The following is a 15,376-nucleotide window of genomic DNA, read 5'->3' as shown; positions in this document are numbered from 1 at the left end:
GCAACAAGTGTATTCTCCTGTTAATATCTGACCATAACTGGATCACAAGGACCTCCAGGGTCTGAAATATCTCCAGGCTTCAGAAGTGATCACATTTGTTTTATTATTTGACTTTGTAAAATTAACCGGTGTTTTTGAAGATGTTCAAACGTCATCAACGACATCATAGGCTACAATTTTATAATAGAAAACCAGCCAAGTACCTAGAGAGTAGAGCCGTGAAGAGTCCAGCAGAGTAGGCACCATACAGTGGAAAAGTACCCATAGTTAAGGAGTAAAACCGGACGTGATTTGGACAGGAATACGGCAGGGGATGTGCAGAGTTGATGGATCGAAACTAAAAACCCTTCAAAAACAAATGTAATGTGGCCTTTGACATTTCCAAACGGGCTAAAAGAAAACACACAGAGCAAAGCAACTCTCTGCACAGAGGAAGACTCGTCCTCATTCATTCACAATTAGTTCTGCCCTTTAAGAGCTAATACTCTAAAGATGGAGGAGATTGAAAACATATGGCTGGAGCTCAGAGCATAAACGGCACCACACACACACATACACACACATACAGGGCTTATGTACACAGAGATAAAGGCTCATAGGGGAAAACATGCACCTGCTCCCATCCCCACAACTCATTTTCTGTAGTTCGTTTCCAGGTCTTGTCAATCAGGAGGCCACACTGGATGCACACACACACACACACACACACAGAGGGAGATACACATGCAGCGTGACCACAGCTGATTAAGCAGGGAGTGTTTCATAAACTCAATTGGGACAGATTTCATGCTGATTACATGGATATCATTTGTGGGGGGTTATGGTTTGGTGGAGGTACATATGTATCTGTGTAAGTGTGTGTGTGTGTGTGTGTGTGTCTGATTACCCTGGGCCACCAAGTTAAAACCCTCTTGGAAATCAGTTAAACCTAAAATGGAGGGAATGGAATCCACAAGGCAGGAAATACAGGGTCACCGCACTTCACCTCCAGGTCAAAAGCTCAAAAGCACCTGAACCTTGAATTCCATTCCGGATGCAGCTTCAAAACAGCTGAAGAACCTGGGAAGCAGTGGGAGGAACAATTCATATACATTCAACGGCGAGTTTATTAGAAAAACAGACATGTACTGGGTAATTATTTTATTTATTTGATACACCATCGCTGCCCATTTCACTAGATCCACTTACTGCAGAGATGCGTTTATCCTATGGTCCTCCACAGAACCCCAAACAGAGCAGGCACTGTCATTCTTATGGTACTGACATATTACGGCGTGTTGTGTTGTGCTGTTAGGAGCGTATCGAGTACAGCAGCGCTGCTAGGGAGTGTACACACAACGTTGTCGCCGCTAGATCGAGTGGTCTGCCACGCAAATGCATCCAGCCGAGTAGAGAGGAAAGATTAATTGTTTTATATCACAATGTGCAAGAGAGCAATTTTCAAATTGCAAGAGCTGCGATTTTTATTACCGCCTGAATCATCAACAATGTTGTCATGGCTTATTTTAGGCCGGGGGAATTTAGCACCGTAACCCAATGAACAAATCGGATGCTACCAAACAGCCATTTTATTTGGCATCACATCAACAACCCAAATGAACCCTTTAATTTATGGGAAATATCCAACACAGTCCCTAATCGTGGTTCTATAAAGTGGAGCTAAACCACCACCAAGTTTGAAATCACTTGCTGATTAAAATGTCTGTTGTTGTGGATTAAAATCAGTGATTAATAATTTGTTTAATGTTTTCAAAGTCACTGCTTCATTAATCAATGTGGACACTGTCTTATTTAGTTTCCTACTGCTCCTAATCTTTGCTCCTAGCTGCACTGGAATCACATTTTGAATCACGGGACACAATTATCTGCAAACAAACTGCTTTTAATTTATTACAAATATTGCATTCAACGTTTTGGATGTGGTACTAAATATGGTGGGTGGTTTTAAGGAGGTGGCCAGTGCTTAAACCTATATTTGTGCCAATACAGTGACCTGTACATGCTGTGGATGGAGAAGCGTAGACTTCTGTAATGGACAGAGAGGTCTAAACGTTTTTTTTTTAAAGAATGTGAGCTGTAAAATGCAGCCGAGAAGTGCCAAACTGTAAGTGTGTACTCTGTTGGATTTCTCTTTGTATCCGAAGGCATTGGCTTAGTCAACTTTACCATGTTTTCTTCTTTCTTCTGTCGGCCATTCTCAGTGTCTTCTGTGACTGTCGGCCTTGCAGTAAGCCCGGGGGGAGTGTATTAATGTTGTTACGTTCCTGGGGTTATGTGCTGTTCTCTGGTGTCTCTTCAACTGGTTTATACCACAACTGCCATATCTTTGCCTCGGTTAGAGGCGGTGAACTTAGCGTACTGTTTGATCATAAACTCACAACACTCTACTGTTCGTAAGCACAAGAGCCAGTTTACTCCACTGTGTTTGGGTTTATTTTTCCTGTCCCTAAGAACTAAGTCAGTTAAAACCAAGAGGAACCAAAATGGAACTTAAAAACGACCTCAGACTGCATTTTCGAGGATAAAAAAAAAAAAAGATCAACAAGGACATGGCTTTGTCTTGTTTGAAGTTTCTTTTGTAAAGATGACTCAGTGTTTTGCTGATTTCTGATCAAGGAGAGCCTCGAAGGTTTCTCTCTGTGACTCAGCAAACTGTACATAGTTTAAATAGTCCGTTTGAACCCAAGACTTGAAGAATCTGGTTTTCACGTCCCTGTGTACAGAAGATACATGTATGCGAGTGTACAAAGCTAATACGGTTGTTTTTTTTAATCGTCACATGTATATGAGTACACTCCTTGAAAACCACAGTTACACACGTACACACAAACACACACACATTTCACACAACTCAAACTGAGAAGTGCACAGACTTATTTTGATCTGTAAAAACAACATGGATATTTTATCATTCTAATAAACACATTGGATTGTTTGTGTCGGCTTATTTTACTTGTGTAAAGCTGATATTAAAGCTGCTGTGACTAGACTGGGTGGGCATTACAACTGGTTTAATAAAAATCAGGTCATTTAAAACACCTTGAGCTAGGAATGAACCTGTATTTTGTCTTTACACGGCGTTATACCTGGTCCAACTATCGCTAAAGGTCTCCTGATTTACTGCAACTATCAATGACGATCTTCCCAGAGCATCCTGCAGTGTGTGGAGTCCATGATCCAATCTTTACTTCTCCAGTCGTCTCCCAGTGCAGTGGAGGCATCCTGATTGTGAATTGTAAATATGAAAGGTCCTGTATTTCCGACTCTGACTCTCAGGTGTGAAATGCAGCGTTAACCTGAGGGTATGCCGTGTTTGTCCACACCTGTGCTGGAATGCCCACCCTTTAAGGACTAACAACAATCTACAGAGACTGGCATTAGGAGGTTAATGAAAACCTGGCTAACTCTCAAAGAAACGCTCAAACTTGGTCAGGGTTGAATCGTCCAGCAAGATCCTGATACAGTACATACACTCAACTCTACACCAAACGGTTCAGGTGCAGCGGAGCGTAGGTTTCGTCCTGATAAGCCCAGGCTGATGTGGGGGTGTTGTGCTGGTACAAGTGGAGCTGATACATTGCATTGAGCTAAGAATGATCCACCACCCAGATCATACCTGCATTGTGGTGGTCCTGTGGGGAGGGAGGAGGGAGAAATGGGGATAAGAAAATATGCAGAGAAACAGGTGGATCACAGTCTGTGATTAAAGAATGACAAAGAGCTCCTGTGTGGTCAGTGGAGTTGATAAAGTGAAAGGTGTCTGTCCTTTCGTTTATCGAAGTCAGGGTCACAGTGGGTCACTGGGCACAAGGTGGGAACACACCCAGGAGGGGCCGTCAGTCCTTCACAGGGTGACACACACTCACACCTACGGACACTTCTGATTCGCCAATCCACCTACAATTGTGTGTTTTTGGAGCGTGGGAGGAAACCGGAGCACCTGGAGGAAACCCACGCAGACACAGAGAGAACACACCACACTCCTCACAGACAGTCACCCGGAGGAAACCCACGCAGAAACAGGGAGAACACACCACACTCCTCACAGACAGTCACGCGGAGGAAACCCACACAGACACAGAGAGAACACACCACACTCCTCACAGACAGTCACGCGGAGGAAACCCACGCAGACAAAGGGAGAACACACCACACTCCTCACAGACAGTCACGCGGAGGAAACCCACGCAGACAAAGGGAGAACACACCACACTCCTCACAGACAGTCACCCGGAGGAAACCCACGCAGACACAGGGAGAACATACCACACTCCTCACAGACAGTCACCCGGAGGAAACCCACGCAGACACAGAGAGAACACACCACACTCCTCACAGACTGTCACCCGGAGGAAACCCACGCAGACACAGGGAGAACACACCACACTCCTCACAGACAGTCACCCGGAGGAAACCCACGCAGACACAGGGAGAACACACCACACTCCTCACAGACAGTCACCCGGAGGAAACCCACGCAGACACAGGGAGAACACACCACACTCCTCACAGACAGTCACCCGGAGGAAACCCACGCAGACACAGAGAGAACACACCACACTCCTCACAGACAGTCACCCGGAGGAAACCCACGCAGACACAGGGAGAACACACCACACTCCTCACAGACAGTCACCCGGAGGAAACCTCTGTGATTCTCACATGCTTCATGGTGTTTTGAAATCCTTCCAAAAGAGGTCACATGACCCCCTACCTGACTTAGCCATGAACCACACCCGTGAGCCTGTGAGCTTTTAAGAGGTCATGTGACTGAGTTCACAGCTGTATACATTCACCTCTTGATATTTAAGCCATATCCTGTTTGTTCAATCAGTGTTTGTTGACACAGTTTTCTGTGTCACTGTTTTTCCAGTGTGCTTCAGTGTTGCTTTTGTGTAGAGTAAACCTTTCTCATCTCTGCACATGCCTCCACCTTCTCATCTCCTTTGTACCTCCTACATCTGTAAGTGGGGAAAAAATATTTTTAAAAAAACAATAAAACAAGTATCTCTGTCCGTTATTCTAGGTTTTCTCTCTCCGCTCACGACAGAGAAACAGCATCAAACAGGTCTCCAAACGATGAAAAGCATGAACCTGTATTAATATAATATTGATTACTTCTGCTGTGGATGGAACTGACTCTAAATTCCAGAGAGTGCTAAAGGCATGAAAGTAAACACAGACCCAAAGTGCTACAAAACAAACAACTCGAATTACAAATGAGTTTATAGACAGTGATCTTCAGCTATGTACAAAGAGCAGTCATTCCTTCTCCACAAACTTACCGCTCCACTTTAACAGACACTGAGATTCTGAGCTTAAACAAAGCAGAGGACAGCATTTCCCCACGATGAAGGTGTAAGAGGTCTCCCTGGGGCTGGGGCTGGGGCTGGGGCTGGGGCTGGGGCGAGGCTGCCTGCTAAACCACCCCCAGTCACTAGAGGGAGACAGAGACACTCTTAATTTGAGACAATTAGTTCCACCTGGGTCACTCCTATTTAAGGGAAGCCAACACACACCTCAGTGCTCAGTCTGTGGTTCTCTTATCAGAGTGCTGTGCAAGGCTGATGGTGATGTGGTAAAGGCTCTTGAGTTTACTCCTGGGTCTCTGTCTTCTTCTTCTTATTCACCAGAGCTTTCCCTCTGGTTTTTCCCTTGGGATTCAATATTTTCTTTTCTTTACCATTTTGGTATAAATAAATAAATAGAAATAAAATAAGTTGTGTTCTATCTTTAATTTTTTTTTGTCTCTTGATCCTCCCTTTTGTTTTGAGGGATACTCTCCTACCTTTGTTTTCTTTTGCTCAGTAATTTTGAGCTGATCAGTTTTCCCCTGATATCTTAAGCTTCTCTCTCTCGTGTTTCATTTTGTCTTGGTATTCTTAACGTCCAGAGGTAGTTGTTTGTGTGCCTCTGCACTTGAGGCCTATTTCTCCAGTGCTCTGTTGGTGGCTCGCCCTGTTCCAGTCCCCCCCTGCGTGAGTTCCCACGTTACAGAAGTGTGTTACAGACGTCAAACTCTAAATTTGTTCATATTTTAAAAATACCATGTCGTTCGATAAAATCATCTGAAATGTTTTCTTTGTGCTTTTATTAATTTAATACAATTTCTAGAGGATTAACAAATCACATTTTTGTTTTATAATCAACGAAGCACCTCAAACATTTCTGAAATCAGGGTTGTACATGGAACACGATTTTACTTTGAGTTTCTATTGGTTCCTTAGTTGTAAAAATGTGTCACAGTTGGAAAACGTTGTGTGAATGTTTTACTTTTTTGAAAATGCTTTGTTAATCTTGTCCTTGTAACTGAACTTTTTATTTGCATTCAATGTTATATCATTGATAAAAGATTGATTTTACAGTGTTTTAAACGTTCTCTAAACGTACGTCAAATTCCCTGACTGTCATCAAAGGGCTTCAGAGTGTGTTTCTGAAACGACTGAACGTCAACGTGAGGATCAAACCCTCTGTCATTTCACTGAGGGTCCAACAGAGGGCGCTGTAAAGCTCTTGCTCTCAGCTCTCAGCTTCGCTCTGTTGCTATGGACAGCTCCATCGCCATGGCAACAGGAGTATGATGGCCAGAGCTCAGAAAGTGATGGTGTGTTATGTTTAAAAATCGTTACATCTACGTTAATTAGATGCGCTCCAGTCATGTTAACACATAATTAACACAGACATCGGTTCACCTGGATTCTCTGCGATCTGCATTTCAATGTGTTCTTAATTCTAGTTCTTTATTTAGACTCAGTTGCGGTTACTTTATTAAACCCAGAGTAGAGACGTATCTCTTCATATGATGCCCAGATGTTTATGTGCTGTTCTTTATTTTATGAGGCTTAGGAAAACTCCAGGTCACTGCTGGACACTGGTCACTTGCAGTAACCCAGTAAACATTTAGCCGTTGATTCAACGTTGAAATAACGTAATGACTGCCGTCTAATCAACGTTCTCTTAAGGTTGAAAATGAAAGTTGAAAAGACGTCCAAACACAGACATTGAAAAGACGACTATTAGACGTTTTTTAGACGTCCATTAATTGGTCCCGAAATAAATGACTTGTATAAAACGCGTTTTGGACGTCCACTGACGTTATCAATTGGTCACCACTTAACTAACTTATTAAGATGGATTTTGGACGTCCATTGACGTTTAAAATATGTCCTTGACGGACAGACTACTTTTAGACCTATTTTGAACGTCCAGGGACGTTCCTTGTTTACTGGGAACCTTCACAAGTGAATGCTGCGCATATAGTATTTAATCCATTCACTAGACATTGGATGACTGAATGAATGCAGGGTGTTGTAATGCAATACTGTTAAATATTATCATCATTATATATAAATGCCCAGAAAAAAATATATAGATTTATTTATTGTCTGCTTATTATTTTTGATTAAACAAAGAAAATCTATATCTGTGATGTACACCTGGTTCTTATTAACACCGCAGTAAAGAAATCCAAGTCAGGAGTTTCCTCAATAATGCACCATTTTACAGAGAAAGCACCAACAAAATGTTATTACTGTGCTTTAGAACTCACTATTGGAGTTAAACAGAGCTACACTCTCCTTTAATAGACACAGAAGTCTGTTAAAGTCCTCGGAGCACTTGCCTGTAGCCAACATAACTTTCTTATTGCGGCCAGAAAAACGTGTGTCCAGATCACGTGCTACTGCAGTACAATTTGTACTTGTATTCTACCAAATGACCACAAGGGGGCAGGGTGGTATTACATTTCATGTCTTTCAAGACTGAGGCTTGAGAAAAACAAACAGGCCGCTAACAAGAGTCGCATACTTTATTGTTGTTCAAATGAATTACAAAAATACGTACTATAAAACATTATTCACAAAAACAAACAAGTAAACTGTACATTGCTGTTATTAGCTCAAATCCAGACACGACTTCACATTTGACAGGTTTTTTTGTTTTTTATATATTTTCCCTGCGCTGACGCAATTGTGGAATAATGACGTATAAATCATATTCTGAGGAAGTGCAGTCATTAGCCAGTTCCTCTTTTTGTTTTATTTATTTCAGAAGGCTTTAGTGACCTAAGCACAGCCTGCAGTGTGAAAATGACTTGTGAAAAACAATAGACCACTGTGTGAAACAAAATGGGACTTCACATATGAGTAAAAATTCAGTTAGCTCAATGCTAGTTGTTAGCTGGAGGGGTGTAAACTCCCCAGTGTTAGCAATGTTCCAAAATGTCTGAGGGACACAGCAGGAAAGGGAGGGAGGTTTATTTAATTTGATTATTTATGTTGGACAAATTTGTCACAGACCTTTGGACCATAGAGCATTGCTGCTTATTTGAGAACACTTTTAAACTAATATTTCTTCTGTGTGTGTCCTTCTACAACACCAAGCATGCATTATGTACGCATAGCATTTAACCACTGGGTTATTCACTGCTGCACTAATGCATACAGACATGACATTTGACTTTCTTTCAGTTTTGTTAGCTATCTTACTACTTTCTGCATTTCACAACAAACATCTGCACCACAAAGGATTTCCTAAAGTTCCTCCCAACTTCACGAGGCATCGTTTGAAAGTTTTCAAGTTCTTATTCTAGAAAATGCTAGAAGTAGCAATGTTTACATCAGATATGGCCATGGATGTTTTTTATATTTTGGCTGGAATGTCACTTTTTACCATGAGATAAATACAGTACCTTTATCTTTGGGGTTATCTGGTGTAAGCTGCTGTAACACACAGATGTCATTAGTGTGACACTTTACTGTGACTGGCCGGGTTTTTTGAAAGCCTCTAGCTAGGGTTGGATGATACGCCAATATTTATATCATGACACATTTCTTAATTTTGGTTGATATTTATATATGACCGATAACACAGAGGGTCCACACCTCTAACCAAAAAAATGCTGAATGGCAGCACATCCCACTGAAAACTCTAATATTTAAGATGATCTTAACATGGAACAAGGACTTTGACTTTAATTTAATTCGTCAGTTTGTAAATTTGCAAAGCTGTCTGCTAACGATTTAATAAAAGCTTTAATAAATATCTGAACACATTGGCCATAACATGTCCAGCAAGCGTGGCCAACTTGTAGGCTACCTGTTCGCCTTGAAAACCTTTTTCAACAAGAGGTAGTATCCTATAGCATCCAGGCAACAGTTGGTAGTTGCTATCCATTCTGAGACTTCATAAAAAATATGAATAACCCTAGCCTGCGAAGACCCTTCTGGATAAAGGTATCTCAACAAAAAACCAACATGTACCGGAGTGAAACAAACAAAGAATATGACGGTGTTTGCCACGATTATGGCCACTGCCCTTTTCCTTTCTACTACAACTTTGCTCTCGAGCTCTTCTGTTGACTTTAGGACTGCATAAATCGCTTGAGTCGAGCAAGTTGCGATGGTGGCTGTTGGTAGAAGGTACCCGACTATCTCCAGAACCAGTAAGAAAGATAGCTTCGTTCTTCCTTTCAGCTCGTAGCATGTCCGCAGCTCTCGCGGATACATATTGGGGTGGAAAATGCCACAGAGGAGCATGATTGTCAGCCAAATGACAGCGCACACAACGACTGCCATGGTCTTTCTCTGGGTTTCTAGGCCTCTGATCAGCATGGGGAACCTGAGGGCCACAAAGCGATGGACACTGATGGCGGTGATGGTGAAGATGCTGACGTACATGTTGCTGAAATGCACACAGATGAGGAAGGTGCACAATCCCGTAGGATTAATCGGGCAGAAGGTTTGAAATATCCGGAAGGGCAGGAAGAGGAGCAGTAAGAAATCTGCAAGCAGTAGATTGAACATGTAGACGTGAGTGGCTGTCCACTGGTGGATCCTGAAGAAGAGCCACAGGGCCAGGACGTTGAGGGGCAAGCCTACGGCAAACACAGGCGTGTAGGCCACCCGCTGGAACAGCCTCAGGGCATCCTCGGTATTGTTCCACACAGCGCTGCAGTTAAACCACATGACCTGAGACACTGCATGCAGAAAAAAGAGAGCAGTTAGCACAAGTATCAGGAGTAAAAAAAACAACTGAAACTTTAAGCTGACCTCAGTGGAAAGACTGTGAAACAGCCACATCTCAGACGAGCAGCGCAGTGTAAAAACGACATGGTCAGTAGTGAAGGGCATCCTATGTTTATTTTGTTCTTATATTTACTCATTTACATACTTACAACCCCAAATTGTTCTCTAGTATCTTTAATACCAGTGTTGAGCATCTTTGATATTTGACCGTTGTAGTTCTACTAGCAATATTTAAAAATAAATAAAAATTGTATTATAATGTGTATGTGATCATAACCATATTTAGCAAATAGGACTGGCACTATCCTCGAGCCTCACAATTCCAGGAAAATCCCGGACCCTCCAAGGCATTTGTGAGGAAGAAGAGGTTACAAAAAATGAATGAATAAATAAACGAATCAAGTTACTTCTACTAAATAAAGTATCTTTGAAGCTGCTGAACGCTTGGAACCACTTGACTTTAATGGAACCTCTTTAAGTCAGGAAGTGTTAACGTAACACACTTGCTTCTTATGGTTCAGTTTGTTGAGGCCTTGTACTTGTGGTTAACAGCCATGTGGTAATGCAAGTTCTTTTTTTGTTTAATTTAATATGAATACTTTATTTCAGGGCCTTTCAGTTCTCAGTTCTGAGAGCAAACAAATTAATGAGTTAAAGGAAAGCCGTGAATAAATATGCAGAGAAACACAAGCATCGTCCAGAAACGTTGTATTGCAGGATTGAATTAAGACATTAAATCTTAGCATTTTTAGCATCTCTATAAGTATTAAACTGGTAAAAGGGAAATTTGTAATGTTTTGTTTCCTGTGTTTAAAGGGGAAGTTCTCAATTGTAATTAAAATAACACTTGCTAACACATGCTAGGCTTTCTCTCTCCGCTCATGGCACAGAAAAGGCATCTGTCGTACTTTTAAACAAGAGAGAAATTCAAACATTCAAAAGCATCAACGGAGATGAGGATATTGTTCTATTCCTCCTCCACAGGTGTGTAATATTGGCTTATTGTTGCAATTTCTGATTATTTAAGGTGGAATTATCTCCATATTCAGGAGACGGCTAACTGCGTTAGCGACAGTGCTACAAAACTAAACAACTCGAGTTACACATGAGTTTCTGTGGTAATTCAAACAGTGGATAAAAGCTTACAGACTTTTAAAGTTAAAGTTACAGTTTAGACGCGTACAAAGAAATGTTTTCTTCTCAAACACAGCATTCCATCTGAAAAGACGCAGAGCTTCTGAACGTAAACAAACTGCATTTCTTTGTTTTTTGTTCATTTTATGTAAATATTATTTCTGGAAGTTTCTAAGACTGAGAAGGCCCAGGTTCATTGATTCAAAACATTAAAATTATTAATTTATTCAATGCAACTTATACTTAAACTCTTTTGGGTCATTTAAGGTGGAACTAGCAAGAAATTGGGGCCGTCATTAGAATACGGTCATGAGCTGTTTTTTTAAGGTAGCAGCAGGCTATCGACTATATTTTAGCAAATCTTTTACACAGTCGCAAGTGAGGGACTTTGCCCCAGGCCTGTACTTGAGAAATCTTCAAACCATTTCCCTTTACGTTCACATTATAAGCAAAGCCACAAACCCACAACGACAATGGCTTCAATCAAACTGAGATTCTATGTCCTCTCACTGCAGCTTTGGCAAAAGAGCTAGGCACGTTTTTAACACAGTTCTCAAAAAGTCAGTCAATATACCTCTCCTATAGGCCACAGATACTGTTAGATGAGATTTTCTTCATCATATTTTTGCAGGTGAATGAATTAATGTCTGACTTGTACCTAAGAAAAAGTGGGGGGGAAGGTAAAGGGCAGTTACTTTATTCAGATTGTGGAGGACAGCTCTTACGCAGAATGACAGCACGTCAACGCACACGGGAAGGGCTCCCAATATAGAGTGCAGCAAAACGTGTCACAAAAAGCCACATTTCAGTGGTTTTGTTTTTTTTTTTGGAGGGGGGGGGGTGTAGGGGCAGAGTTTCGATACCATACAAAGACCCATGTGAAACTGAAGGTCTGGAAGCTTCTCAGAATGACTCCTCAGTTTAAGGAACAAAGTTTTATGACGCAACAAGCATTAAAAATAGTCCAGCCCTCAGCAAAATCACACCATTTGTCTGTGACACCTCTTCTGTTTTCCCAAGCTATGACTATGTTGAGGTGCACACTAAATGCGTACTTTAAAGTCATCACTAGACACTAAACGCTTCCTTGGAAATACCACTCTAACAGGTACATAGCACTTTTGTTTATCCAAGAGCAAGTGGTTTTACGTAAATCTTACCACTGCCCACTGTTGACACTGCTGTTTGTTTTATTGTGTTTTGCTGCTATTTTATTTATTTTTAAATCACTGTGCATGACAATGTCTTGAATGTGTTCAGTGCACAGCCTCAAATCCTTTATCACTGAGGATGCGCCGACTTAATTTTCCTTCATTTTAAAGTTTAAATTTAACACATCAGACTGGAGAATCTTTAGAGATTTGGCTGGTGTCTTGATCTAAACAATCAGAAGTATTTGGGCATGTCTGCCTTGCTCTGTGCTGCTTGTTTTCTCTGGAAATGAGTGTTAATACAGACCTATTATCAATATGTTCCGTTCAATTCAGTTTTTAAACAAATGGGAAATTAAATATTTTTTAAAAATTTCATGTTCAGATTTTTTTTAAATTTCCTCAAGAATTTCATTGACCTTCACCACACTTTTTCCGAATGTGGCTTTGTTTTTGTTTGTTTAGATATAAAATGATTCCTATAGTCACGTAATAAACTGGGAGGAGTTAGGACAAAGAGCCTGAAAGTGTGAACGTTACTCTTTTCACAGACTGTACACACACTGCTTTTAAGAATTATTTACGATATAAATTGTATCGATAATAATAAAGTAGGCACACACACACACGCACAAGAAATATCAGTTCTGCATTGTGAACCTATTAATTAGAGAACTATGAGTTTCCATTTTTACAGACAATATCAAACAGGTAAACACTGAGTAATTGAACCCTTCATGGACGGCTAGCCCACAGCAGCTAAACTATAGGAATCTATTAATTACATGAATTCAGGTACAGGTCTTACCAGTGTCAATGGATGATTATTCTGTTCAGTCAGATTTAGAAAGTTCTCTGCAGGCGCATAGGTGTAGGATATGAACCTACAGGAAGTAGGTGGTAAGTGTTTAAACCATTGACAGCTGCATTCTACATGGGCCTGCTTACGTGGGGGTTCCTGTGGTATTCTCATATCATGTTCACTGACTTTAGTCACGTATTAGATGCGCTTGTGTTCCATTTGGTGACTTTTACACACTGCTACCAAATGTACCGACCCTCACCTGATCTGTGACTCACAGTTGTTTGCATATTCATTTACAGTATTTAGCAGAAGGGCTAATCCAGGGTGTCAGTGTTCAGACAGGATGTGTAGCCTAGCTAATAGAAATACAAAATACTATACTAATACTAATACAATACTAATACAAATAGGTTCAAGCCCAAATTCTCACTGAGCTCAGACGTTGCCAGAACAAGGGCCACTGCTGATACCTAGAAATACAAAAATGTAGTGTAAAGTGTATAAGTAGTATAAGTTGTTGACAGATGTTACCAAAAGAGATGAACTTTCCAAACCTATTATGAGGTTCAGGACCTGCTATTTAGACTAGGGATCCCTCACCGTTAGCATGTATGATGTTCTGGAGCTAAAGTAACAACACTGAGCTATTATTGTGTATGCTACATTTATTTAAGTGTCCTAACAAGGGCAGTAAGGAGCAAGTGACCAACAGCAGTTTTCGTCCAAACCCCAAACGATGGGACGGTGAATAACTGCCACTCACCAAGTCCAACAACACAAACACAACACAAAAAAACACCTAAATAAATCCCAAAAACAACCCAGAAGTACCAGACGTACTTGCTGAGCACGCTGAGAGCTCCCCCACAAGCTTTTCTTCTGAAAGTAAGTCTGTTCATAGGTAGTGTGTCCCTTTTCACTGCGTTAACAACCTCTACTCTTTTATACTCTCATAATCTGAGCCAGATCAACATTAGCATGGTCAGGGACGGATGCAGGATGACTGACATGGGGTAAAGACAACTCCAACTCCAATGAGATTTACAGCTTCATACCATTCTATAAATCGAGCTGATGCTTGTCTTTGGTGATGGTAACTTCAGACAGTGTCTGCACAACTGGACCCCAGTTCTCACGTTAAATTCACGTAGAACTTACTGTATTAAATATACAAATAATACATTGCTTTACCTTTAGTCCAAAAAAGTGTCAGCTGGAACTTAACCTTTCTTAACCTCATCAAATTCTGTCCAAGATAGATTTCAGTAGGAGAAACGCTCCCTCTGTTGGTGGAACAATGTATTACGTCAAAATGTGCCTTTATGTTTTGTTCCTGCGTAGTGCAGCTCTAGCCACAGTTTACACTGTGGGTGACAGTAGAATGATATGACACTAATATGACACTAATAAAACAATAATAATAATAATTATTTAAAACTCTACAAACTCAAATACAGTTGACTGGATTTACTAAAGGGTTAATAAATTAGTCTTCACCCAAAAAAAAATAGCATTCATTCATGTGAAATGAAGATCCACATTTCTTAGTGAGCCCTGAAAGAACCTGAAGGTCTCCCATGTTTAAAATGGGTTTAATACAAAATCCCGTCCTCTAGAGGTCAGTGCACTGGCAGTTTTAGAACATGAAGAAGAATCACTTGTTTTCAGTTGTTGCTTACCTCCTTTTACCTCTTTCCCTTTTTAAATAAATTTAAAGCCATCTTTAATCATAGAGAAACTGAAAAAGTATAATTACATTTTATAATTTAGTTTATTTTACAAACCAGAGAGGTCAAAGGTCAAGTCCAGCTTTTTACCCTCTTTTACCTGCTCACCTCTGTAACATGTTTGCAGTTTTAAATACACACTCACCCGCTATGTCCTCTGAAATTAAAGGTTCAAGTAAAACGCTTGTCCCCTTTACCGATCAGTTCTGGATCAGAAACTCCATTCCACTTCCAAAGAACACAGTTCCACAGTTCCACAGTTTCACGGCCCAGTGTTAGTGAGCTTTATAACTCTCTAACTCACACTCGGCGCTGAGAGGAGTCTACAAACTGTACCACAGTGTGACTCTGATGAATGTGTGGTCTGTAAACAGTAAACTAGAAATACTTCAGTATTATTAATATTAATAGTGAGAAGCATAATTGTGTAAGATAGGAACTGCTTTTCATCCTGCACTTCTGCTTCTCTCACACCCACAGAACCAGACAGACGCTCTAGACACTTTAGTGTTACCTCTGTAAACAGTCTGTTTA

At 40.8% G+C, this 15,376-nt stretch overlaps 1 protein-coding gene and 1 long non-coding RNA gene across 4 annotated transcripts; both read right to left on the bottom strand.

Moving 5' to 3' along the window:
• Window positions 1-1,472: 1,472 nt before the first annotated feature.
• LOC136675332 (uncharacterized) lies at window positions 1,473-5,398 on the bottom strand. The gene is made up of 3 exons (XR_010796170.1): window positions 5,286-5,398; window positions 4,797-4,961; window positions 1,473-3,632 (listed from the first exon to the last, which is right to left on the bottom strand). It is a non-coding gene; the product is annotated as an uncharacterized lncRNA (long non-coding RNA).
• A 2,446-nt stretch (window positions 5,399-7,844) lies between these two features.
• Window positions 7,845-15,018, bottom strand: LOC136676124 (G-protein coupled receptor 55-like). 3 transcript variants are annotated; one of them, XM_066652991.1, is made up of 2 exons: window positions 14,988-15,018; window positions 7,845-9,976 (listed from the first exon to the last, which is right to left on the bottom strand). In XM_066652991.1, the coding sequence occupies exon 2, from the start codon at window positions 9,963-9,965 to the stop codon at window positions 9,093-9,095; it is 873 nt and encodes a 290-aa protein (XP_066509088.1). In that variant the 5' UTR covers window positions 9,966-9,976; window positions 14,988-15,018; the 3' UTR covers window positions 7,845-9,092. The 3 variants fall into 3 exon arrangements, with proteins under 3 accessions (XP_066509088.1, XP_066509084.1, XP_066509085.1); XM_066652987.1 differs by lacking the exon at window positions 14,988-15,018 and adding an exon at window positions 14,307-14,375; XM_066652988.1 differs by lacking the exon at window positions 14,988-15,018 and adding an exon at window positions 13,119-13,173.
• Between the last annotated feature and the right edge of the window lie 358 nt (window positions 15,019-15,376).

This window comes from Hoplias malabaricus, chromosome X1, assembly GCF_029633855.1.
Source record: "Hoplias malabaricus isolate fHopMal1 chromosome X1, fHopMal1.hap1, whole genome shotgun sequence".
NCBI classification, from domain to species: Eukaryota; Metazoa; Chordata; class Actinopteri; order Characiformes; family Erythrinidae; genus Hoplias; species Hoplias malabaricus.
Note: the sequence above shows the minus strand (reverse complement) of the source record. Positions and strands in the feature narration are given on the sequence as shown.